At 43.8% G+C, this 26,626-nt stretch overlaps 1 protein-coding gene across 6 annotated transcripts; it reads left to right on the top strand.

Moving 5' to 3' along the window:
• The first annotated feature begins 3,215 nt into the window (after window positions 1-3,215).
• On the top strand, window positions 3,216-26,557 carry Tdg (thymine DNA glycosylase). Of its 6 annotated transcripts, none has more exons than XM_076919862.1 (12): window positions 3,236-3,434; window positions 6,265-6,378; window positions 7,132-7,255; window positions 15,020-15,195; window positions 17,546-17,787; window positions 18,259-18,328; window positions 20,291-20,426; window positions 20,610-20,692; window positions 20,774-20,868; window positions 23,606-23,777; window positions 24,367-24,492; window positions 24,826-26,557. In XM_076919862.1, the coding sequence occupies exons 4-12, from the start codon at window positions 15,069-15,071 to the stop codon at window positions 24,963-24,965; spliced, it is 1,191 nt and encodes a 396-aa protein (XP_076775977.1). In that variant the 5' UTR covers window positions 3,236-3,434; window positions 6,265-6,378; window positions 7,132-7,255; window positions 15,020-15,068; the 3' UTR covers window positions 24,966-26,557. The 6 variants fall into 6 exon arrangements, with proteins under 6 accessions (XP_076775972.1, XP_076775977.1, XP_076775973.1 ...); XM_076919860.1 differs by having other exon boundaries at window positions 3,239-3,434; window positions 7,139-7,255; window positions 24,823-26,557; XM_076919859.1 differs by having other exon boundaries at window positions 3,239-3,434; window positions 24,823-26,557.
• The last annotated feature ends 69 nt before the right edge of the window (window positions 26,558-26,626 follow it).

Here is a 26,626-nt window from a genome sequence, read left to right as displayed (position 1 = left end):
CTGACATATCTGCCCTGAATTGCCCAGACCAGGGGCTGGGCTGCCCTTCCCCCAGAGGCTCTTTGCTATTTAACCCAGACATTTTGGTTTCTTCTCTTCTTCCCCCTTTCCCTTTTCTCTGTGTGGACAAGCTTTCTCTCTTTCTCTTTTCCCTCACCTCTCTCTTTCCCCATGGCAACTTCCATGGCCTCCTTCCTTGGGGCCAGTGAACTCACCAGGAGAGCAGTTTCCCAATAAACCTGCAGTTATATATATTTTAATCTGGCTTGAATTGGCTCATTTCGCCAGCCGAGAAATAACTTATCACTGTGACTAAAGGTGTGTGCCACCATTGAGCAGCCTTTTTGAAAAAATAATTTAAATTTTTTGAATTACATGCATGTGGGGATGTGTGGGTCCATGCATGCAAGCACAGGTGTCCATGGGATTTAGAAGTTTGTAGCTAGTGATGGCTGTGAGCTGTCTGAGTGTTCTAGTCCTCTGCCAGAGCCCGGCCCACGCTTAAAAGCAGAGCCATTTTTCCAGCCCCAAAGTTCTTTCTTTTCTAAATACAGTTTTTACTATTTTATGTGTGTTTTACTTTATGCATATATGTGGCTTTGCTTGCAGGTTTGTCTGTGCCCTACTTTCATGTCTAGTGTCCTAGGAAGTGAGAAAGGGTGTCATATTCCCCTGGAACTAGAGGTAGAGACAGTTGTGAGCCACCATATGGGTGCTGGAAATCGAAGCCAGGGAAGAGCCTCTGGAAGAGTAGTTGGTGCTCTTAAAGTCTGAGCCATCTCTCCAGCCGCCAATATGCTTTTCTTCAAAATATCCCAGGATGGAAAAACCATGGAGCACAGACGGCCATCTCTGAGCTCATGTGTCACAGGAGGGAGAGATCACTGTAAATTAACCAGTGCCTCTTGTGGAACAAACAAGGCGAATTTAATTCAGTCAGGCTTTTCACCATTTTTTGTCATGTAACCTAAAGAAACAGGGACGCTGTCACTACAAGATGTCAGTGTTCTGGGCTACTCGGGACAATTGAAGAGAGACACGGGTGGGATGAGTGATCAGCCTCTCAAGGTCTGAATGCTGGCAATTTCCTGGAAGTGCCCCTCCCCCATTTATTTATTTATTTATTTATTTATTTAATTCACTTTACATCCCTGTCACAGGCACCGCCCCCCCCCAACAAATCCCTCCCCTTCTCCTCAGAGTACACTCACTTGACAACACTCACACTCACTTAGGTGGTACACTACCCCACCTTGGGACATCTAGTCCCAGCAGGACTAATCACATCCTCTCCTACAGAGGCCCAACCAGGCAGTTCACCTAGGGGAAGGGGATCCAATGACAAGCAGCAGAGTCAGAGGCAGCCCCCCACCCCCAATTGTTTAGAGGACTCACATGAAGACCAAGCTTCAATTTGCTAGAAATATGTACAGGACCTAGGTCCTGCCCCCGAATGCTCTTTGGTTGGTGGTTCAGTCTGTCAGTCCCCATGGGTCGAGGTTAGTTAACTCTGTAGGCCTTCTTGTGGTGTTCTTGACTACTCTAGCTGGCTCACTTCTATTCCTCACTTTTCTACAGGACTCCCAAGCACTGCTGAGCCATCTCTTCAGGCCCCAGAAGTGCTTTTTATTGTTACACAAAAGGCAGTTTTAGCAAGTCAACTTCTGCATACCAAAACTTCTTATAAGATCTAGGGGTTATGAAGGAACCATTACCTAAAATTCTCAGACTATGTCTCAGGTCTAAGTAATGTAAAGCCTCTGAGTACCCTTCGAAGGAACAACCCCAGCAAACCTCAGATAACAATCACTGACTGTTTACAAAAGGCTACCACAAAGCCTAGGTTGCCATCACTCTGAAATTCAAGAAGATGGCCAGACACCATTAGACAACTCTTCTGACCAAACGTGCACCACAGATATTGAGAAGAAATGAAACAAGAACTCTTAGAACCTCCGAAAGCCAAGTATGGTGGCACATGCCTTGTAATCCCAGTCAGTAATCAAGAGAGTGAAGCAAGAGACTTGTCTCGGGTTGAGCCCAGCCTGGACTACAGCTGCAAAGTTCTAAGCCAGTCAGGGGTACACAGTGTCATTGTCTCAAAAACGAAGAGCCTCTGAGAAGTCGAAGTGAGACTGGTGTGTAAGATTCTGAAGCAGAAATGCATCTCGAGTCATGAACTTTAAAGGTTAGTGTTTGTCCATCTCCAACACAGAGATGAGTTTATGTAAATCTTTGTAGTCTACAAAGAGCCTACTTTTACAGATTAGTGAACTGAGGCTCAAACGGTATCGGCCTCCAATGTTAGGCTTTCCAAGCCCAACCAGCCCTCCCATGAGGAGTTGACAGGAATTGACCAAAAAAAAAAAAAAAAAAGACAGTCTTCTTATTGTTTTGTGTAAGGCACAGTTTTTTGTTATTTATCATTATTATTATCATTTTAATTTTTCGCGACGAAGTTTCTTTGTGTAGCTTTGACTGTCCTGGAACTCGCTCTATAAATCAGGTCAGCTTTGAACTCAGCTCTCTCAAACGCTGGGACGCTCAAGAAAGACAAGTTGTTTTGGGGGATTTTGTTTTTATTTTAATTTTTAAATTAACTTTACGTCCAGATCACAGTCCCCTCCCTCCTCTCCTCCCAGTCCCACTCTTACAAATCCTGCCCCCTTCTCTTCTCCCCAGAGAAGGGGAAGCCCCCGTGAGGCAGCCCAACCCTAGGGCACCAAGTCTCAGCAGGTCTAGGCACATCCTGTCCCACTGAGGCCCAACTACTTAATCCCCCTCCCCCAACTCCGTGCTGGATCCATTGGTAAGGAACAGAGACCTAGACAGTCCCTGTTCCACTTGTTAGGGGACTCACATGGACACCAGGCTGAACATTTGCTACAAAAGTGTAGGGGGTCTCGGTCCAGCTCCTGCAGGCTCCCTGGTTGGTAGCCTAGGCTCTGTGAGCCCCAAGACACGTAGCTTTTAATCTGCACAAAAATCTGGGGTGAAAAGACATGAATTTGCCACCAAGGATAACCGTCCACCTACACAACTCAAAGGCCGTCACCCTTAACCCACACCCAAAGGAAACTTAGAACCCACAAAAGCTGACGTCAGCGGGGCGCTCCCCATCCTCTCCGAGCTCCACATTTCCCGAAAGGCTAAGCGGCAGTCGGGGGCGCCCCGAAAAGGGGACGTCATTGGCCTGGCCAGCGTCACGTGACGGCGAGCCCGCTGGCTTCCTCGGAAGGGGACGGAAGTGCGCTGGGGACTCGCCGCGGTGATGTAGCAGCGTGGGAGGGGCCGAGGCCAGCGCCGTTTGTCCACCGGCAGCCCCGATCGTGTGGTTGAGTCCGCACGCCGAGCGGCAGAGCGGGCGCCTGTGGGCTCGGCAGGAGTAGCCGCATCCTCAGCGGCGCCGCCATGGACGCGGAGGCCGCGCGCAGGTAACACGGGAGCTCCCGGCTGGGGTCGGCCAGGGCCGCGGCCCGCACAAAGGCCGGCCTGCGCGTGCGCGGTGGGGACCTCCCCCGCTCCCCTTCCCCCGGTCCGCGCACGTCCTCAGCCTCGGGTACCCGCGAGCTTTAAAAGGTGCTGTGTGTACGCCGCAGCCTCCGCCCGCTGTTCTTCTTCACCCTCCGTCGCCGTGGACTGTAAAGGCGGCGCGGGTGCCCTGTGGATGCGCTTGCGGCGGCGTCCTCCGCATCCTCGCAGGGTAGATACTGTTGCTGTGGAGTGTGTATAACACGCCAACAAGGCACCCTTGAGATGTCTTTAGTTCTGGGGTCTTTAACGTTGTCTCTTAGTGAGTGGTGCTGGGAATGTCAGGGCGGGCCTGCCCAAGGTTTGGAGATTTAGACTCTTCGCAGAAAACTAAATAAGAAAAGCAAGATGGCAAAGTCTTCGCAGGTATACAGAATACTGATTTAGGTGTTAGACCTGGCGAAGAATTAGCTTGCCTCTAAGTGGCGAATGGACCTTGAACTTAGGCAAGAGAGTCTGTCTTCAGCCCGCCTCCCTATTCGACGGCTGTATTATTGTACATCTTTGAGCAGATTGACGGGTAGTCCATCTGATGGGCAGTCCAGGGGAGTGAAATGAAAGCCTGGTTTACCACTGAATGATTCAAGGGACACTGAAGAAGGGTCTCTACTCACAGGACAGGTAGATCTGTCTCCGACTCTGTTAAACAGTTTACCAACCGCAGGGTTCCAGTGGCCTGCGATAAAAGTGGGAAATGCCCCAGCCCAACTTTGAGACGAGTTTGTAGAACTGATAGATTGAATCGGAGTCTACATAAATAAATGCTGAATGGATGCAATAATGAATCATTAACAAAAAGAGGCACAGTCTTACATGTGTGTGTATATGTCTGTGTGGTCTGTCTCTATGTCTCTCACCCAAGAACAAATATCGTGTGTGTCCTTGATGCCATACTACTGAAATGATGTTAAAATGAACCTAACCTTATTATCTGCAAGGGTGTGGTTGGAGATTGAGCCCAGGGCCTCCGGTGTGCTAAGCAAGCACCTTACCACTGAGTCACATCCCTCAGCTCCCTTCCTACTCTTTATTTTGAAAGGTCTTGCTGTGTTGCCTTGACTACCCTTGGATTCGCTCTGTAGCTCAGGTGGACCTTAAATTCATTAGCTTCATGCCTCAGCCTCCCAGATGGCTGGGGTTATGGGCCTTTCCTGCCAGGCCTGGCATGAACTGGAAATTCTGATTAGTCCTGAAGTCTTTGTGCACTCTGCATGTAGGAGCTAACGCACTGGTAAGTGTGCATTCTCTGTGTGGCACCATCAGCAGCAGATGTATATGCTGTGTGCCTTCACAGTCCACACTGCAAGCTCCCTGGAGCTGTGTGTGTTGCAGTAAGTATTATATGGGGGTTTCTACCCCACCTCAGCTCATTTAGTTCCTAAATACAAGACTCAAAACTCTTTAGATTTATAATGAGCTTAAAAGCACTAGAGCTGGGCAGATAGCAACCGTCTATGCTGTTTTGTCTGCTTCCCTGTCAATAACCCTGACATGTGTCTTGCCATGTTTTGTTCAGGCTGTTCCTCCTGCATCAGGCCAGCCCTCGGGGCTATGTGCTCCTGTTCCATGCTACCCCACGGGGACTTCTTTCTCTTCTCTCTGGTGGTCCCTCCTGAGACCTCAAGCCCAGGAACCTTCACTCCACCCCCTCTTCTGCCCAGCCTAGGCTGTAGGCATCTTTATTCAACAATCAGGGTTAACAGGGGGCAGAGTTTACACCACAAAAAGCTGGTATGTGTGAGGACCGCCTCTTCCCTGAGAAACTCCTCTTGGTGGGGGGTTGGGGGAACACCCAGATTTGGGAGACCAGTATTTGGCATTTGAATAGATAGCAATACCACACCAGCTCCTGCAGAGCCGTTCAGTTCATTTAGCACTGGTCCTTGTTATGTGGATATTCACAATGACTCATACTTGTCCAAGTGAGATGACCAAAGGTATTTTGAACATGGCCCCCTAGACCCTTAAAATAGTGTAGAATGACTTAAAATTAAAGAAGTTTCTTACTGTTTCTAGGGAAAACCTTAAAGATTTAAAATAGCAGATCAGAATCATATTAGCTAGATTTTTTTTTCGTTTTGTTTTTTAGCTTTGAGACAGTCTTGCTTATGCAGACCCAAGCAAGCCTCAAACTCATATTCATCCTCCTTCCTCTGCTTCCTTGCTAGGATTACAGGCATACAGTGTGGTGCCTTTCCATAGGCCTCTTAGCTGTGTGTGTGTTTGTGTTGAGAGACCACAGGCAGCTGTAGGAACCAGTTCTGGGAACTGGATGTCGTAGGAGTGTGTAGGATGGGTCTCAGAAGAAAGCGGCAGCCTGTAAAGGAAAGAAGTGTAGAGTGAAAAATTATAAAGGCCATCTTATCAAATATGTATAAATTTTTCGCCTTAGACCTTGGGCAGAAAAGCACCTGCCAGCAGGTTTGGGTCCATCTAATTAGTTACAGAGGAGGGGGGAGTTACAGTACAAAGGCCTGTTAAGAACATCCCAGAAACTGACTGGCCAAGGGAAGAACTACACCCTGCCCCATGGTACGGCCTACTAGTGTTCAAAAAAGGTAAAACAACCAATCCTGTGCACCCGCGCGAAAGTTCGATTTTTCCCTACCCCGCCCATATATAAGCGCTATGCCCCTGAGCCACGAGGTCAGTCCCTCTATCCCCTATGTGAGATATGGGGATATGGGCTGGCCCAGAGCTCTGATATAATAAACCACCTCATGTATTTTACAGCAAGACGGTCTCTCGTGTGTCCTTTGGGTGCGTGTTATCCTGAGACTTAAGTGGACCCCTTTTTGGGGAGTCCCGGACCTTTCAGAAGCAGTGTGGATCAGGTGAAACCAACCGGTAAGGGAAGAATAGAGAACAGGGCACTTCTGGATAGCTCAGGAGCCGTTACGTTTCACAGAGATGGCGGGTCTGAGGCCTGTGGAGTTTATCACTGTCTTGGAATCACCTAGACATGGAATCAACTTAACTTGGGATCACCTAGAAGACAACACCTCTGGATCTGCCCTTAGGGTGTTTCCAGAGATGTTTAGCTGAAGAGACCTGCCCTGAACGTGGTGGTGCTGTCAGTGGTCAGTAGCCCCACCCCCCCCACCAGACCACCTCTGGTCAATAAAGCTGGATGTTGGACTGCACTGCCCAGGAGAGTGTCAGGATGAGTAAGAGTGAAGCAAATTGAGGAAGCTTGTTGGGCGGTGATGAGGGATAGTAAGCACACCGGATTAGTTATAATTTTACTTCTAACATTTTACTCTGTGTGTGCCTGCATGCTCATGAATATGGGGGTGGGGAGCCCATGTGCCACAGCTGAGTGTGAAGGTGGTCGCAGGACAATTTCTTGAGTTTGTTTTCTTCTTCACCTTGTGGGTTTCAGATCAGGCTCAGGTCACCAGGCTTGGTGGCAAGCACCTTTACCTGATGAACCATTTCACTGGCCCAGGCATAGAGACGGTGGGGGTGGGGGTGGGGTGACAGGCTTAACTTAAAAGAATAGTACTTACAGAACACATACAGCTTCTCAAGGTGGGAAAGTCCACAGGTGTTTTCAGTGGCTATCTATAAATTCTGTGTTTTTCTCTTGCCTTCCTCGAGGGAATAGAGTTTACAGCAAGATTTAAAGAGTTACAGTGAGAAAAGATGCTCGCATTTGTCCCATTGCTGTGAAGAGACACCACGACCAACGCATTTAATTAGGGGCGTGGCTTGCAGTTTCTGAGTGAGTCCATTAACATTATGGTGGGGAGCAGACGGATGTGGCGCTAGAACAATAGCTGTGAGCTGTGAGCTGAGGACAGCAGGTGGAGGGGGCGGGGCTGGTGTTGGCTTCTGAAACCTTAGAACCCACCCCCAGGGTGACACTTCCTCCTACTAGGCCACCTCCTAATCCTTCCCAAACAGTTCATTCACAGCACAGGTCTGCTTTATTTGTTTTTGTCTTAGTCTTAAAGGATTCCCCTTGTCTGTAAAGTCAAGTGATTGTATAAGGTGCATTATTTACATCTAGGGACATGAGAGCAGTGTATGTAACACACTTAAACTCAAGGCCACAGTCAACAAGGCCTGACTAACCTTAGTTTGTAGGGTTTTTGTTTGTTTTAAGATTTTATTTGTTTTCCGTGTGTGTGTGTGTGTGTGTGTGTGTGTGTGTGTGTGTGTGTGTGTACACTGTAGCTGTCTTAGAAGGCATCGGATCTCATTACAGATGGTTGTGGGCCACCATGTGGTTGCTAGGAACTGTACTCATGACCTCTGGAGGAGCAGTCAGTGCTCTTAACCCCTGAGCCACTAGTTTGTAGTTTTTAGTATCCTTACTTGTTTGTCTTTAGAAAGATGGACAGTTTCTCTAGGCAATTGTGATTTTTTTTTTTTTTTTTTTTTTGAGTTGTGTTACTATTTCTGACTCTCAGCCAGACAGACTCTGGAATAAAAGACTCCCCTTCTTGTGCCCTTTAATTTTCCCTGTTTACCCTTCTTTGGGCTGGGATGCAGACTCCACAAAGGGGAAAGGAAAGAGCCTGCTAAATACTGAGGTGTCTTTCTCTGCCTTGTGGTCAGCACGTGGACCCCGTGGCTCTCACCGCCTCACCTTCCCCAGTAGGATGCGCTGTATTCTGAACTGGGTATAGGAATAAGCTCTTCTACTAAGTTGCTTTTCACTTTTCAGGTATTTCCATACCAACCCGGGAAGGAATGACTACAGGATTTGTTCAAATCTCAGCAGATTTAGTGCCACTTAATGCAGAGACTGTGAAATCTAACTGCATTATCACAGCGAGGGAGGGAAAGCTGGAAGGAGGGGGGTGATGACTCAGTCCTCCGTGTTGCTGCCCCTCTCCTGGAGAAGACGTGTGTGTGTGTGTGTGTGTGTGTGTGTGTGTGTGTGTCCCACACGGGTGGGTCGGTGGGTGGGTGTGCGTGCGCACACACGCACGACATAATTTTTAAATCTTTTGATCAGGGGGATGGAAAGATGGTTCAACAGTCAAGAGTACTGCCTGTTCTTGCGAGGGCATGAGTTCCCCTTCAACCACAGGTTTGCACACAACTGCCTGTAACTCCAGTAAAGGGGCCCTGACTTCCCTTCTAGCCTCCACAGATCCTCCATGCACGTCATGCACATAAAACTCATGCAGACAAGCATAGGTACACAAATCATTTGAAACGAAAAAAAAAAAAAAAAGAATTTATACAAGTTGAAGCAAGTTTGTGTCACTTGCAGATATAGCTAGTATTCAATAATAGAAAATTAGGTTATCCAGAACCCTGGTTTTCTACTATTCAAATTTATGAAGGTTTCTGTGTACATGTATTGCTTTCTTCTGCCAAGTAGTAAGGATGTTACAGAACAGGAGAGGTGGCTTACTTGGTAAAGTGTTTGCTGTATTACCTGTGGAAATTTGTACATGTGACTGTCTTCCTAGCACAGGGTAGGCAGAGACAGGAAGAGCTCTATGGTTTGTTAGCCAGTGAGTCTCTGTCTTGGAGCTTCAGGTTCAGTGAGAGACCTTGTCTCAGAAAATAAAGCAGAGAGTGATGAGGAAGGGACCTGATAGTGACCTCTGACCTCTACATGTACCCACATAAGAGATGTTGAATCCACCTTTCTGTTGGGTGGTAGGAAGCTAGTCCCACAATGCTAACGTTAGTTCTCATGGTCTGATCGTACATGCTTATAACCCCAACACTTGGGGAATAGAGGCAAGAGGAGCAGGAGTTCAAGGTCACTGTGATCTATGTAGAGACGAGGCCAGATTGGACGATGTGAGACCTTGTCTCAAACAACAACAAATCCCTATGCAAAATATTTTCAACATCCTTTTTCTATATTTTTTCACAATACCAATGAACTTTTAGTAGCTGCATGGTATTTTCTCATGTTGCTGTAAGATGTTCCATTAAGCCATTATATAATCTGAAAACTGTATTTAAAGAAATAAAAGTTTGGGAGTGGAGAGAAGGCCTAACAGTTGCAAAGGGCCTGGCTTTGAATCCTGGCACCCACGCAGGGGCTCCAACTATGTGCATGCTGCAGACAACGCTCTTACACATAAAATTAACCTTTCAAATTCTGTCCTTTTAGAGTGTTGTTTGTTTTAAAGAAATAAAACTCCAAAGGAAGAGTTAATATTCTTCCTCACTGGTGTCTGTCTCCAGCAACCCTTCTTGAAGCCAAAGTGCCTGTCCACTGGAATCAGGCCCCTGGTATCTATGACCATGCAATACCACCCTAAGCTAGCTTCCAACAGTCTCTTATCCTGTGTCCCCTATGTAACCTGTGCTGAGGGATTGAAGAGGGAACTCCAGGCAGTACTGTGCAAGAGCCCTTTCCAGGGCCTCTCTGATAGCTCAGGACTCAGAGTAGGGGCAGAGAAGCCATGATAAACATACAGAGTATTTACCGTTTCATCATACGTGCTCATGGGCAGAAAGTCTCAAGGCACATGTGGCTATTAGCATAGTGTTCTTGAATGAGCTAAGCTAAGGAAAGGCATTCTTCCCTGGGGAATGAGTTCACACAGCAAGGCAGTGTGGGAAAATCTATTGTGTGCCACTTAAGGTTGTCTAGGGCTTTCTTTAGTTTATGTAAACTTTGTTTTTGTTTGTTTTGGTTTCTCAAGACAGTGTTTCTCTGTGTAGCTCTGGCTGTCCTGGAACTCACTCTGTAGACCAGGCTGGCCTGATTCACCTGCCTGAGTGCTGGGACTAAAGGGTATGCTGCCACTGGCCAGCAGTTTATGTTACCTTTTGATTTGGCCATTTTATTGAGATAACTCTTAACTACAGAGGTGGCTTGTTTGACCTTTGCTTTTTTATTTATGTGTGCTTGAGTGTATAGGAGAGTGGGTGCTCCATCTATGTAAAGGTGCACACGGAGTCCAGAAGAAGGTGTCGAGTCACCGGGAGTGAGAGTTACAGGAGATTGAGAGCTGCCTGGTGTGGGTACTGGGAACTGAACCCAGACCCTCGGAGAGCAGTGAGTGCTTGCTCTGAGCACTTCGCCATCTCTCCAGCTCTGACCTCTGCTGTCGGAGCTCTTCTTCTTTCCCTATAAGACAGTGAGAGAGACAGAGACACAGAGACAGAGAGACAGAGAGAGTGTTAGCTGCTAAGCAGAGTATCTTGCCCTGGGAAGCATGACTTCACTCTCCAAGAAGTAAATTCCTTCCTACTTTACTTCTGACTGCATTCTAGATTTAGTGCCATCATTTGATGCTATAGTATCCTGCTATAGTGTATACTGTTGTAGTGTATACTGCTGTAGTGTATACTGTTGTAGTGTATACTGCTGTAGTGTATACTGTTGTAGTGTATACTGCTATAGTGTATACTGTTGTAGTATATACTGCTATAGTGTATACTGTTGTAGTATATACTGCTATAGTGTATACTGTTGTAGTGTATACTGCTCTAGTGTATACTGTTGTAGTGTATACTGTTGTAGTGTATACTGTTGTAGTATATACTGCTATAGTGTATACTGTTGTAGTATATACTGCTATAGTGTATACTGTTGTAGTGTATACTGCTATAGTGTATACTGTTGTAGTATATACTGCTATAGTGTATACTGTTGTAGTGTATACTGCTATAGTGTATACTGTTGTAGTATATACTGCTATAGTGTATACTGTTGTAGTATATACTGCTATAGTGTATACTGTTGTAGTGTATACTGTTGTAGTGTATCCTGCTATAGTGTATACTGTTGTAGTATATACTGCTATAGTGTATACTGTTGTAGTGTATACTGCTATAGTGTATACTGTTGTAGTATATACTGCTATAGTGTATACTGTTGTAGTATATACTGCTATAGTGTATACTGTTGTAGTGTATCCTGCTATAGTGTATACTGTTGTAGTATATACTGCTGTAGTGTATACTGTTGTAGTATATACTGCTGTAGTGTATACTGTTGTAGTGTATACTGCTGTAGTGTATACTGTTGTAGTGTATACTGCTATAGTGTATACTGTTGTAGTATATACTGCTGTAGTGTATACTGTTGTAGTGTATACTGCTGTAGTGTATACTGTTGTAGTGTATACTGCTATAGTGTATACTGTTGTAGTGTATACTGCTGTAGTGTATACTGTTGTAGTGTATACTGCTGTAGTGTATACTGTTGTAGTGTATACTGCTGTAGTGTATACTGTTGTAGTGTATCCTGCTATAGTGTATACTGTTGTAGTGTATCCTGCTATAGTGTATACTGTTGTAGTGTATCCTGCTATAGTGTATACTGTTGTAGTATATACTGCTATAGTGTATACTGTTGTAGTGTATCCTGCTATAGTGTATACTGTTGTAGTGTATCCTGCTATAGTGTATACTGTTGTAGTGTATACTGCTATAGTGTATACTGTTGTAGTGTATCCTGCTATAGTGTATACTGTTGTAGTGTATCCTGCTATAGTGTATACTGTTGTAGTATATACTGCTATAGTGTATACTGTTGTAGTGTATACTGCTATAGTGTATACTGTTGTAGTGTATACTGCTATAGTGTATACTGTTGTAGTGTATACTGCTATAGTGTATACTGTTGTAGTGTATACTGCTATAGTGTATACTGTTGTAGTGTATACTGCTGTAGTGTATACTGTTGTAGTGTATACTGCTGTAGTGTATACTGTTGTAGTATATACTGCTATAGTGTATACTGTTGTAGTGTATACTGCTGTAGTGTATACTGTTGTAGTGTATACTGCTGTAGTGTATACTGTTGTAGTGTATACTGCTATAGTGTATACTGTTGTAGTGTATCCTGCTATAGTGTATACTGTTGTAGTGTATACTGCTATAGTGTATACTGTTGTAGTGTATCCTGCTATAGTGTATACTGTTGTAGTGTATACTGCTATAGTGTATACTGTTGTAGTGTATACTGCTATAGTGTATACTGTTGTAGTGTATACTGCTGTAGTGTATACTGTTGTAGTGTATACTGCTGTAGTGTATACTGTTGTAGTGTATACTGCTATAGTGTATACTGTTGTAGTGTATCCTGCTATAGTGTATACTGTTGTAGTATATACTGCTATAGTGTATACTGTTGTAGTGTATACTGCTATAGTGTATACTGTTGTAGTATATACTGCTGTAGTGTATACTGTTGTAGTATATACTGCTGTAGTGTATACTGTTGTAGTGTATACTGCTATAGTGTATACTGTTGTAGTGTATCCTGCTATATTGTATACTGTTGTAGTATATACTGCTATAGTGTATACTGTTGTAGTGTATACTGCTATAATGTACACTGTTGTAGTATATACTGCTATAGTGTATACTGTTGTAGTGTATACTGCTATAGTGTATACTGTTGTAGTGTATACTGCTATAGTGTATACTGTTGTAGTATATACTGCTGTAGTGTATACTGTTGTAGTGTATCCTGCTATAGTGTATACTGTTGTAGTATATACTGCTGTAGTGTATACTGTTGTAGTGTATACTGCTATAGTGTATACTGTTGTAGTGTATACTGCTATAGTGTATACTGTTGTAGTATATACTGCTGTAGTGTATACTGTTGTAGTGTATACTGCTATAGTGTATACTGTTGTAGTGTATACTGCTATAGTGTATACTGTTGTAGTGTATCCTGCTATAGTGTATACTGTTGTAGTATATACTGCTGTAGTGTATACTGTTGTAGTATATACTGCTGTAGTGTATACTGTTGTAGTGTATACTGCTGTAGTGTATACTGTTGTAGTGTATACTGCTGTAGTGTATACTGTTGTAGTGTATACTGCTATAGTGTATACTGTTGTAGTGTATACTGCTATAGTGTATACTGTTGTAGTGTATACTGTTGTAGTGTATACTGTTGTAGTATATACTGCTGTAGTGTATACTGTTGTAGTGTATACTGCTATAGTGTATACTGTTGTAGTGTATACTGCTGTAGTGTATACTGTTGTAGTGTATACTGCTGTAGTGTATACTGTTGTAGTGTATACTGCTGTAGTGTATACTGTTGTAGTGTATACTGCTGTAGTGTATACTGTTGTAGTGTATCCTGCTATAGTGTATACTGCTGTAGTGTATACTGTTGTAGTGTATACTGCTATAGTGTATACTGTTGTAGTATATACTGCTATAGTGTATACTGTTGTAGTGTATACTGCTATAGTGTATACTGTTGTAGTGTATCCTGCTATAGTGTATACTGCTGTAGTGTATACTGTTGTAGTATATACTGCTATAGTGTATACTGTTGTAGTGTATACTGCTATAGTGTATACTGTTGTAGTATATACTGCTGTAGTGTATACTGTTGTAGTATATACTGCTGTAGTGTATACTGTTGTAGTGTATACTGCTGTAGTGTATACTGTTGTAGTGTATACTGCTATAGTGTATACTGTTGTAGTATATACTGCTATAGTGTATACTGTTGTAGTATATACTGCTATAGTGTATACTGTTGTAGTGTATACTGCTATAGTGTATACTGTTGTAGTGTATACTGCTGTAGTGTATACTGTTGTAGTATATACTGCTGTAGTGTATACTGTTGTAGTGTATACTGCTATAGTGTATACTGTTATAGTGTATACTGTTATAGTGTATACTGCTGTAGTGTCCTGCTGTAGTAGACACTGCTGTAGTATCCTGCGTCTGTGTTCCTTGCTTTCGTGCTGACAGAAGCAGCTTGAGACATTGCTTTTAGGCCACTATAGAAAGGCTTTTGGAAGTTGCTTCCTTTGAAGGCTTGAGGTTTAGAATGGGTTTCCATTAGTTACTTGCTTTGTGTGTTGAGTCAGGGTCTGTCTGTAGCTGGGCTGGAATTACAGGTGTGCATCACCGTGCCAGCAAGGCTGCATGCTTTGCTTTTAATGGAGTTTAAGTCATGTTCAGAAGAGAGGTTGGAGAACTTTGTTTCGTAGGTTGAGCAGATAGTTACAAAATAATACGTTTCTACTGTCTACAAAGTAGTAAGCAACAACTAAAACAAATAAAAGGCCAACAACAATAAAACAGCCAAATCTAATGAGTATACTTTTAAAAAACTCACACAAAGGAGCCAAAAGAAAAACTAAGTTACACTGTTCTGATGGGGAAATTTTTGTGCCAAGATGGGGAGTGGTGCTTGTGGGGATATATTGTCTATTTAGGCTTTTTTAATTCATTTGCATTGATAGTCCTTCAAGCCTGTCAACTTGAAAGTTCTTGTGTTCTCATTTCAGAGAAAGGGCAGGCAAGTTGTGTTGATTGTATATCACTGAACAGTAAAAGTTAACGTACGTGTGTGTGTGTGTGTGTGTGTGTGTGTGTGTATGTGTGTATTTGGCCAAGTCAGGAAAGAATTCACAGAGGAGAATAGACCTTCATTCTCTCCTGTTAGCCTGAGTAATGACTACAGTGTGGCTATAAACTATTTGGATTCTGACGATTCTTTGGTCATTTAAACTTACCCTTGGGTAGCTGTTATTGTGGTGACATAACTTGTACCTAATTGTTCTTTCAGCTATTCCCTGGAGCACATTCAAGCTTTGTATTCGTTTCCATTTCAACAAATGATGGCAGAAGCTCCCAACATGGCAGTCCCGACTGGACAGCAGGTGCTAGCAGAAGCTCCTAACATGGCAGCCGTGACTGAACAGCAACTGCCCGCAGAAGCTCCTGCCCAGGACCCCGTACCAGGTAGTTCTTCCATGGTCCCCTTGAATGCCTCTGCCTCCAGCAGAGCAATTAGTGAACACATGCTGCACACGTGTACGCTAAGTGCTGCAGCGGGCTCGGGCTGGGTGATCAGAGATCTCAGCGTTGCCATTTAACTTGGTCCAGGCACTCAGTGGCAGCAGACCAGTAATGCAGGAGCTCCAAAAGTCACCCATGAACAACCAAGGAGGGGCTCTGCCAGCTGAGAGGCAGTTGAGGCATGGTCGCCAAACCCCCGCGTGATCGTGAATCATTGGATTCTGGAGCAGATGAGACAGTCAGGCTTACGTGGACCCTCAGGAGTGCACACTCTTGTTCCCAAAGCAGGAGGGAGCTGTTGGGAGAGTGGGAGCCGAGGATTGACTCAGATGGACGGGCATTTAAGTTAGGCTGGAGGGTGTGTTAGGAGCAGGACTGGATGGAAGGCAGAGTGAGCAGAGACTGTGTAAGTGGGAGGATATGAAGGATGCTGGCAAGCATGGAGGAGGAGTTGGGAAGTACTCAAGAGGTGCAGTTCCTCGGCTACAGTTGATGTATTTCATGTAGATACTGAGAGAGAAGGAGAAGCCGAAAAGTACGGATTGTAGTCCCTTACATTATTGTAACGACAAACTTGATGCTGAGTAACATTTTTTTTAGTAACATTTTTTAAAAAGGTGTGTGTGTGTGTTCTGTTAATTTTTTTTATGTGTATGGGTGTTTTATTTGTAAGTCTGTAAACCACTTGCCTGTCTGGTACCTTCTGAGGCCAGAAGACAGTGTAGCCCCCCTTGGAACTGGAGTCACAAAAGGTTGTGAGCTGCCAAGTGGTGCCAGGAATCAAAACAGGTCCTCGGTGAGAGCAGCCAGTGCTCTTAACCCTGAGCCACGTCTCCAGCCCTGAGAAGGGTTTTGTGCACAGTTCTGAAGGTTCGAGGGCATGGCCTCACCGTTTGCTCAGCTCCAAGAAAGGTCCCATGGCAGATGGTGCCACAGTGGCAGAGGTTCACGTGAGAGAGAATCGCATCACCAGACAGGAAGCCACAGAGACAGGGAAGCTGATATTGCCTTCTTAGGGCATTCCCTAACCTAAGGACCCCTTACTTGGCTTCACCTTTTAATAGTTCCATGTCTCCCAACAAAGCTACCATGGAACTAAGCATCAAACATAGGAACCTTTGGTGGGCAGACTCAGGCATTACCCACAGCATTCATAGATTTCTGACATGCAGTTGGTTGCACGGAGTGCCACACTGAGATAACGAATTGAAGAGAAGCCACATAGATTGAGGTGTTTGGGGAGCAGTAGCAGCGTTTATATGAGGAGTGTGCTCACAGTTGACTTATAATTCCAGGGCCACACCTAACTCAGTGGCTGGGGCTGTCGCCTGCCTCACTTCTGTGTTTGCAGACACTGAGAACTAGGGGTCTCCAGCTGCTAGTCTACGGTGGTAGAGACCTGGTAAGGAGAAACTGAAGCAACCTTCCAGGCATGGTTGGGAAAATACACAGGAGAATGGGCCAGAGCAAATAGGAAAGCATTCAGAGAGTCAAGGACAAGGGAATCCAGGCTTCCCGTTGAATAACTTTGAGTCTGTTTCTCAGCCAAGAGTACTTTGTGCCTCAAGAGACATTACCATTGTCGAGAGACACTTTGGACCGTCAGGACGGACATTTGTTGGGTAGAAATGGTGGGTGGTGTTACACACACTCTGTAATGTGCAGAGTAGGCCTCAACACACATTGTTCAACCTTCATGTCAGTATGTGGAGGTCCTGAGAACACATCTCTGTTCTTGCCTTTGAGCAGTGCTGCCAGCCCGAGAGAGCTTGTCCTCAGCACTTTTAAGTCACTTTGAATGCGTATGGAACAATCTATGCCTCTTGACTTCTAAAACAAGCCATAAGCCACCTGTGTGTCTACTAGTAGGAAGTGAGTTAAAAAACCTTTCCCTTTGAGGCCAGGATCTTAGTGTATACCTCAGGGTGACCTTCGACTCATGAAATTCTTTACCTGCCTCCTGAATGCTTATATTAGATGTGTGGACCACCTTGGCTGGCCTTGTTAAAAAATGTGTTTACTTAACGATTTATGTACTTAGAATGCCTGTAAGGTACTATATAGGTCCCTGGAGAAACCAAGAACCCAATTGTATTGATATTGTATAGAAGATCTGTCTGTGACCATCAAGTGTGCCTAGGTGGGAGAGGGCTAGGACAGGAAGCTGCAGAGGAGATGGAGATTCAGGGGCATACTTGGGCTCAGGTAACATGGTGTTCATAGGGTGACTGCCATGGAATCGCCTGCAGTTTCTATATTTTCTGCCACCACATTCTGGGAATCGGTGTTTCAGAGGCTCCAAAGAGAAGGAAAAGGAAAACCAGGGCAGCAGAGCCCCAGGAGCCAGTGGAACCCAAAAAACCTGCTGCGACAAAGAAATCCGGCAAGTCCACAAAAGCGAAAGAAAAGCAAGAGAAAATCACAGACACGTTTAAAGTGAAAAGGAAAGTGGACCGTTTCAACGGCGTCTCTGAGGCCGAGCTTCTGACCAAGACTCTTCCTGACATTTTGACCTTCAATCTGGATATTGTGATTGTAAGAATTTTTGTCCTTGTTTGACAGTAGATAGCACCTGAGGATTGACTTTACCTGTCAGTGGTTCGTAGAAACAGCATTCTTCTGTAAAGAGGAGTGTTGTGTGTTTGGGGGATTTTCCAGACAGAGTTTCTCTGTAGCCCTGGCTGTCCTGAAACTTGCTCTGTAGACCAGGCTGGCCTCAAACTTAGCAATCCGACTGCCTCTGCCTCCTTACTACTGGGATTAAAGGCTGCACCACCACCGCCTGACTATTTTCTTTTCTTTTTTATTTATTTAAGTAGAGAACTTATTTAATTTTTTAAAGGAAAAACACAAAATAATTTGATATAATGCATAGTGTAGGGGGTGTGGCAGTAACAGAACAGCCTGTGATTTATTTGGATTTTGCATATGAAATAATGGAATATTTGTCTTGAGTTTTTAAGCCCTGTTTTAAAGATAAAAGTGTTTAATGACTTTGTTCTCTAGATCGGCATTAACCCAGGATTAATGGCTGCTTACAAAGGACATCATTACCCTGGGCCTGGAAATCACTTCTGTAAGTGTCTACTTCTTCAGAGTCACTTTTGAGTGAGGTGTTTTTATTAGTAGGATTAATGGGCTGAAATTACAGTGACAGGAATGATGTGAATAAGCTCCATGTGTTACGTGTTTCCCTGAGTGTGGACACGAAGGTCAAGGGTCTGGCGTGGCCTGTCACTGCACTTTGTATTAGTGGAGAGTAGAGGGCATGGCAGAGGACTTCCTGGAGGTTTGGTGGGGCTGGGGATCAAAGCTCTGAGCATGCTACGCTCGTATTCTACAACTGGGCTAACCTCTGTTCTTGCACTTTGCTCGGATGATTTCAAGATTTTATTTACTTATCGTTGTTTTTTCTTTTCTTTCTTTTTTTGGGGGGATGGGGGTGTTTTGAGACAGAGTCTCTCTATATAGTCCTGGCTATTCAGGAACTCCTCTGTGGACCAGGCTGGCTTGAACTTACAATGCCTGCCTGCCTTTGCTTCCCAAGTGCTGGGATTAAAGGCATGCACTGCCACCTGGCCATGATTTTTTCTGTTTTTTTTTTTTTTTTTTTTTCTTTTGAGTGATGGTGTGTGTGTGTGTGTGTGTGTGTGTGTGTGTACACTCCATAGATATAGTAACAGTAATACTTTGCTATGACCATGTAGACAAAGGTATTGATGTTCCCAGATTTTGTTAGTGTTCTTTTCTTGGAGAGGTGGCTCAGAGGTTAAGAGCATTGTCTGCTCTTCTAGAGCACCCAGGTTTGGTGCCCAGCACCCACAGGGTGGCTCACAATTATCTGTAGTTACAGCTCTAGAGGACCTGGTTCCCTTTTTTGGTACCAACCCCACACATGGTACATAACACCCTAGACAAAACACCCTGTTCTGCTTGGTTTTGCTTTTTATTTTTTCATCAATGTGACACAAGCTCTGAGTACTTTGCCAAGAGGGAAACTGAGCCGAGAAAGTGCTTCCACCATATTGGGCCCTGGGTGTTTTCTTGATTGAGGATTGCTATGGGAAGGTCCAGCTCTCTGTGGGTGATCACACCCTGGGCAGGCTCCCTGAGTTGTGTAAGAAAGCAGGCTGAGCAGGCCAGTAAGGAGCATCCTCCATGGCCCCTGCATCAGCTCCTGTCTCCAGGCTCCTGCCTTGTGTTCCTGCCCTGACTTCCCTTGGTAACGACGTTTAACCTGATAGGTGTAAGTTGAAATAAACCCATTCCTCCCGAGATCGCATTTAGTCATGGTCTTTATCACAGGAATGGAAACCCTGAGACACGCCCATACACATAAAATAGCTGAAAAAGTTCCTTAAAAGAAATTCATTGACTGTTGGGTTTCGGTTATGTATAAAATGCTTTGGTCTGAGACATTCTTTAAAGACAGTTTCTACAGAAGGAGAGAGCAGCAGAGACTCATTCTTTGATAGCGAGCTTTAAAACAGGTTCTGCTACTGCAAGTTGTTCCTATACATCCTTTACCACTGCCTCCTACAGCGCTGTGTCCTCAGACAATACCGCTTGTCTGAGAGTAAGATTCCAGATGCTTAGGCTAAACAATGTACTTTTGAAACTAGCAACATATGATCCCCATTATTTTAAGATTCTGAGAAAGCGTGCCTTAGTTTCCTCTACCCTCACTGGGTTTGAGTTTAGTCGTGGTGACTATCAATTATTAGGTGAGAACACAGTTTGAAGCTGTGTGTGCAAGAACATAATAGTGTCTTGTAGGAAAATTATGATTAAAACCAGAGAGAAATTAGCATGGTATCCAACTGCTGTCATTGTTCAATATGGTATTTGATGTAGGTTGCTAACTTTAGCATATTTTAAGTCTTTTATTTCCCTTCGGTTTTAGCAGCATAATGTAAACTACTCCATCAGGTTTTTTTGTTTTGTTTTGTTTTTTGTTTTTTTGTTTGTTTGTTTGTTTGTTTGTTTTTGATAGAAGCATTTTACTTTCCGTGGAAGTAACAGAGTCCCCTTTTCACAGGGAAGTGTCTGTTCATGTCAGGGCTGAGTGAGGTGCAGCTGAATCACATGGATGACCACACCTTACCCGGGAAATACGGCATCGGCTTCACCAACATGGTAGAAAGGACGACGCCAGGCAGCAAGGATCTGTCTAGGTAGCTATAGAACATGAGGTTTATTTTACTGCGGCCGTCTCACGCCTACTTAGGAATGTTGTATGGAGCCGATCCACACCAGGATCCAAAACTGCGTGTGTGAGGTGTTGAGAGCTGCCTGCAGGCAGCTCACTGCAAACACGGTTCGTTACTGTTCCTCACTGCTTCTTAATTCAATTCCAGTAAAGAGTTTCGGGAAGGAGGCCGTATCCTAGTGCAGAAACTGCAGAAATACCAGCCACGAATAGCGGTGTTTAACGGAAAATGTAAGAATTACTTTTACATTTTTGTCTTTTCTCTATGCTGATGGCAAGGGCAGTGTTAGATATGTTTATGTTTTATTTTAGGTATCTATGAAATTTTCAGTAAAGAGGTTTTTGGAGTAAAGGTTAAGAACTTGGAGTTTGGGCTTCAGCCCCACAAGATCCCAGACACAGAAACTGTAAGTCTTCTGAGTGCGTCTATAAACCAGCTACCGGGGGCTTCTAGCCAACTACCCCTGTTTATCTCGGACGTTGTCAGTTTTGCCAGAAGAAAATACACCTGTTTTGTTAAATAATTATACCAGCTTAGACTTTCAGATGCAGTTAAAGTTTATTTAAAAAGTATTTGTCAGCTAAATGTCAGAGGAACTGGCACATACTACATTCATCGTTGGTTGCTTACACATTCAGATATACATACGTATGTAATCCTCACTGACATACGTATGTATGTAACCCTCACTGGTAACGTTAGCTACTTCATCTGTGTATTTAACCCCAGCTTAATTTTAGATCTGGACATGCTAGACAAACAGCCAGCCAACCTGTTTGGCTGGTTTTATTGTTTTAACATTTCATTTATTCATCCATTTACTTATTTTTATGCATATGGATGTTTTGCTTAATGTATATAGACATATGTCTATATACATTATATACAACCACATGGCCCATGGAGGCCAGAAGAGGGTATCTAGTTTTCTGGGATTGGAGTTACCAGCCCCACGATGTGGGTGCTGGGAATTGAACCCTGGGTCTTCTACAAGAGCAGCCAGAACTCTTTTTTGGGGGGGGGGGTTTGAGAGAGGGTTTCTCTGTGTAGCCCTGGCTGTCCTGGAACTCACTCTGTAGACCAGGCTGGCCTCGAACTCAGAAATCCGCCTGCCTCTGCCTCCCAAGTGCTGGGACTAAAGGCATGCGCCACCACTGCCCGGCAGCAGCCAGAACTCTTAACACTAAGTTATATTATATAGGTATAGTGATTTTCAAACTAATTTCCACAGAGTATCTGCAGAGTATTTGTTTCTGATTTTGTTTTCTCTCTCTCTTTCTCTCTTTCTCTCTCTCTCTCTCTTTTTACTAAAATGTAGGGTTTTGTTTGTCTTGTTTTGTTTTTTGTTCTGGAGATCAAATTTGCATGTAGGCACTCTACTTAGCTATACCCTGGCCCTCTTAAACATAGTTTTATACAGCTTTATTTTATTATTCCATGTGTGTGTGTCTGTGTGTGTCTATATGTGTCTCTGTGTGTGTATGTGTGTTGTGTGTATGTCTGTGTGTGTGTCTGTCTCTGTGTGTGTATGTGTGTGTTTCTGTGTGTGTGGGGGGGTGGGTTGATTGAACATAGGGTTTCCTTACATGTGAGGCAAGTTCTTTAGCACTGGTACCTCCCATCATTGAGGGAGGCAAGAGCAAGAACCTGGAAGCAGCCATTGCAGCAGATTGTGCAAGAACATTGCTTACACCCTTGCTCAGCTGTCTTTCTTCTAAAACTGGGGCTCTGGGCCCGGAGAGATGGCTTCTTTCGTACAGCACTGGCTGTTCTTCTAGAGGAACTGACTTCAATTCCCAGCACTCAAATGGCAGCTCACGCCTGACTATCATTCTAGTTCCAGGGATTCTGGAACCCTCACACAGACACTCATCCATGAAAACACCAGTGCACATACAAATAAATAATTTTTTAAAAAATTAAGCAAACAAACAAGCTCATCAGGCTAAGGATGGCAATACTCATAATCGGCCGGCTCTCCCATATTAGTGGTTATGTAAATGCCTTGTGAGGCCAGCAGAATGGCTCAGGGGCTTAAGGCATTTTCTGCCGAGCCTGACAGCCTGAGTTCATCCCCCAAACCCATATTGTGGAAGGAGAGAACTGACTCCCGCAAGTTATCCTACTTCCACTGGTACATATACCAATGCCCTGCCCCAAAACTAACTAACTAACTAACTAAGAAAGTGCCTCACAGACTAGGCCAAAGGCTAGTTAGGTCTGGGTGATTCTTCAGTTGAAGTTCCTTCGTCACAGATGAGTCCAGATCTTGGTCAGTTGACAGCCAAGAAGTAACTATGGCAATGGTGGCACTTCTCTAGGTAGCCCTGCATTTATCTTCCAGAGTGTATTCTATGAAGTTATTGATGTTGCTAGTGATTTAGCTAGAAGTGAAAACAGTTTACTTTTCTTCTTTTTATTCTCTCTTATTTGTGTGTATGAGAGAGGGAGAGGGAGAGAGAGTCAGGCAGGGGTCTCACTGTGTACATTCGACAAGGCTGTCCTCAAACCTACAGAGATCCATCTGCCTTTACCTTCTTACTGCTAGGATTAAAGGTGTGTGCCATCACCCCCACCAGGCTACTCTAGATCATTTTAATTGAAGAATATCTTGAAAAATGTGCTATTATAAAACATGCTAACACCCACACATCTGCGTTAATCAGAAGTTTTTAAAGATTCTATAATCAAAGCAAAATAATTATCATATATGATGAGGGCATCTCAAAGCAAAATAATGGTAATATATGAAAGGCAAGGCAACTTTAAGTTGCCATATATATAATAGTTTATTTCTTCACTTATATATAGAGAGCAAAAATGACTTCTGCTCTTTGAAGGACAGTTTGTCACCAAAGTGATAAGTGCAAGTGTCTTTCCCTGCATCATTTACTTCTGGTATTTCATCCAACTTCTAGGGACATTTCTAATATGCACAAGGTTTTGTCCATGGTTTATGAGAAAAGAAGTCAGAGCAAGCTACACTTGGGGATCTTAAAATGCAGCTTTTTAAGATTGATTTTACGTATATGTATCAAGTTATTAAGTCAAATAAAGTTCCCAGCAGCCAAGTAAAGTTTTTTTAAGCACAGTCTGAGTAGATTCCATCAAATGTTAAACTCTCTGAAACTTGTTGATCCCAGCTTTGCTACGTCATGCCGTCTTCCAGTGCCAGATGCGCTCAGTTTCCTCGGGCCCAGGACAAAGTTCATTACTACATTAAGCTGAAGGACTTGAGAGACCAGCTGAAAGGCATCGAACGCAACACGGACATTCAGGAAGTGCAGTATACATTTGACCTACAGCTTGCACAAGGTTTGTTACTGTTCCCTTCCCTCATCAGCTTCTTGTGTGTGTGTGTACGGAACAGAAAGAAGTAGCAGATTTAAAGCAGGAAGAAAGGAAATTGCGCTATAGCCAGATGCTCTGTTACTGGGTTTTTGTGTCTGTTCTCAGGCACTGAATACTGTGGTTTTCCCAGTATTCTCAGTCCAAGGAGCATCTCTCTGCCCAAAATTGAGTGCAATGGATTTTTCCAATTTTCATAAGCTAATTTAGTGTATGCTACAAAGAATTTTAAGAGGGGCAGCAAATGGGGCCAGAGAAACGCCAGTGGTTGGGAGCACTTGTTGTTCTTGCAGAAGACCAGGGTTTGGTTTCCAGACCCCACCTTCAGGCAGTTTACAGACACCTGTAATTCCAGTTCCAAGGCATCTATTGTCCTCTGGCCTCCTTGGGCACCTGCATGCATATAAACTCATGCAACCTCACACACATATAAATAAAAAATAACAAATCTTAAAAAGACAAAAAAAAAATCACAGCAAATTATATGACCAAGCTGTATTTGCATAGGAAACCTTTCTACAACATCAGTTTCAATCCTTTTTTACTCTCCACACAGAGGATGCAAAGAAGATGGCTGTTAAAGAAGAAAAGTATGATCCAGGCTATGAAGCAGCATACGGTGGCGCCTATGGTGAAAACCCATGTAATGGTGAACCTTGCGGCTTTGCTTCAAATGGGCTAAGTAGGTTTCCTCCTAATCCGTCCTTTGAGAGTGCTGGGGCTGATGGGAGTAGCAGAAAGAGAGAGATGGCTGAATATTTACAGTACTAATATGAAAATGTAATTAAGTGACTAAAGCTTCTCACACATGATTTTAAATTGGCTTATACTTATAGCGTTCCTCTCCTTGAGTGCAAATGATGATTTGTTGGTCCTCGATCCAAAAATCTAGTAATAATTTATCACTGTTTTAAAAACTCGCTCAGTATTTTAATAATTCTTTAATGCATTTTTAAAATCTCAGTAGATCAATTTAAGCCTGACCGTGAACTATATTTTTTTCCCTTCCCAGCAGCCAACAGTACGCAGCTGGGAGAAGAATCAGCTCCCGGCGACGTTCCGAATGGACAGTGGATGGCGCAGTCGTTTGCAGAGCAGATCCCTTCTTTTAATAATTGTGGGACACGAGAGCAGGAAGAAGGAAGCCATGCTTAGGAAGATGCCTCTCAGCTCTGGCTCAGTGCTGCAGTTTTAATGCAGATGTCAGGACGTAGACCCTCAGTTGACAAACTGAAGAGTTTTAGTGTTGATAGTACTTTACGCTAGTGGTGTAATTATATATGGAACAGTTCTATGGTAGAGTCAACTGTATGAATCTATGTAGTTTGGAAAGAAAAAATAGGGTGTTTTGTACTTGAGTTTTGTATTTGAATTACCCATCATTCCAGCTTTTTATATACTATATTTCATTTATGAAGAAACTGGTTTTCTTTGAGGAATCACTTTGGTCTATAATTTTAAAAAAGCAAAGGTCTGAATATTTATAGTTGATTCTTCACTGTGCATACCTATATATGCCCTTATCCCTTTAAATGCCTAGGAAGGGCATGCCAGTAAGAATCAAGTTGGTGGAAAGGCAGATGTCTAGCGATTGAAGCTGGGGGTGAACTCAGAACCACCCCCCTGGGTTGCGTCACACATAGACCCCCTTACTCTCCCAGTAGTGTATGTGCCAGTTGCTTGATAATAGAAACACAGTATGGCCATACCATACCTGATGGGGCCTGCCGTTGGCCTCTGCCCCTTGTGTGTTAATCCTCTCAGAGGCAGAAACAGGTTCCTGAGAACGCAGTGGAACTTGGACAGCTTGCCACTCGTCTGTTTTACTGAATTCCCCGTCAGTGTTCATCACTGTTTTAATTTTATGCTTGACATGGAAAGTGATAAGAAATGAACTTTCCAGTGAGCAATGAGATGCTGCAGGTGTTTGATAATCCTGTTTAAACTGGTGCTGTGTACATGGGATGTACTAATACAGAACTTTTCTTGCTAAGAAAAGCTAATCATTAGTCAATAATTTAAAATTTATTGTTACTGCTATTGATTACTGCAGACTAAATGAGCCTCATGAAAAAGTTGATTGGAATTTGTACCTTTGAGGTTGCTAATGCATTTTCAATGGTGCTACAGATAGCCCACCAGGGCAGTGGCTGTTAAACGTGGGTATTCAGAAATGCCTAGTGCATTCACTTGTGACCTCTCGCCTGTACTCCGACTTCATGCAGACCCCTGGAGCATGCTGGCTTTGCAGTATGAAATGTCCACAAGGGTTTTGTATTTTTACTGAGGTTGTGTAGCCTGTTCTGTGAATAATGAGAGAAGCAGTTTCTTGGTAGAAATTTTAACATGCCTTTAGCTGTGGCAATGATGGGTTTTGTGTCTCCTTCTGTCTGGTCAGGCTGTGTACAAGCCCTGCTATTTGAAAGGTGCACTGCACTGCTGTTTACATGGGCGTTTTATGCGGGTGCTTTCAAGTGCCTTGCATCAGGGATTAGGATCAAGTGAACTATTTTTTTCCATGGGACCATGGAAAGCATGTAGTATTGCTAGTATGTAACTATTGTAGCTTTACCATGGAGAAATACCTTTAAATTATAACTCTGGAGAGCACTGCGAGGACCCTCTGAGTACTGTCCTGGTGCTTTTCCTTGAACGTGGTGAGTGGTGAGTGCCGGTGCCCCCTGTAAGGTGCTCCCTGTACGTGACAGGGTGGGTTTGTTTTCATTAAATAATACTGAGATTTTAAACTTGTGGAAGTCTGAGTGTTTTTACAATAAACATTAATAATGGCTATACTTAACAATATACAGGCTTTT

Source organism: Arvicanthis niloticus, chromosome 22 (genome assembly GCF_011762505.2).
Source record: "Arvicanthis niloticus isolate mArvNil1 chromosome 22, mArvNil1.pat.X, whole genome shotgun sequence".
Lineage (NCBI taxonomy): Eukaryota > Metazoa > Chordata > Mammalia > Rodentia > Muridae > Arvicanthis > Arvicanthis niloticus.
The sequence above is the reverse complement of the archived record's forward strand: the minus strand, read 5'-3'. Positions and strand labels throughout refer to the sequence as shown.

What these genes read in the sequence shown, in the direction of transcription:
- Tdg (XM_076919857.1), top strand. Translation starts at nt 3,412, where the DNA reads ATGGACGCGGAGGCCGCGCGCAG. An exon ending in GACGCGGAGGCCGCGCGCAG is followed by an intron (nt 3,435 to 15,019) that starts GTAACACGGGAG and finishes TTGTTCTTTCAG; the next exon opens with CTATTCCCTGGAGCACATTC. An exon ending in TGGGCCTGGAAATCACTTCT is followed by an intron (nt 18,329 to 20,290) that starts GTAAGTGTCTAC and finishes CCCTTTTCACAG; the next exon opens with GGAAGTGTCTGTTCATGTCA.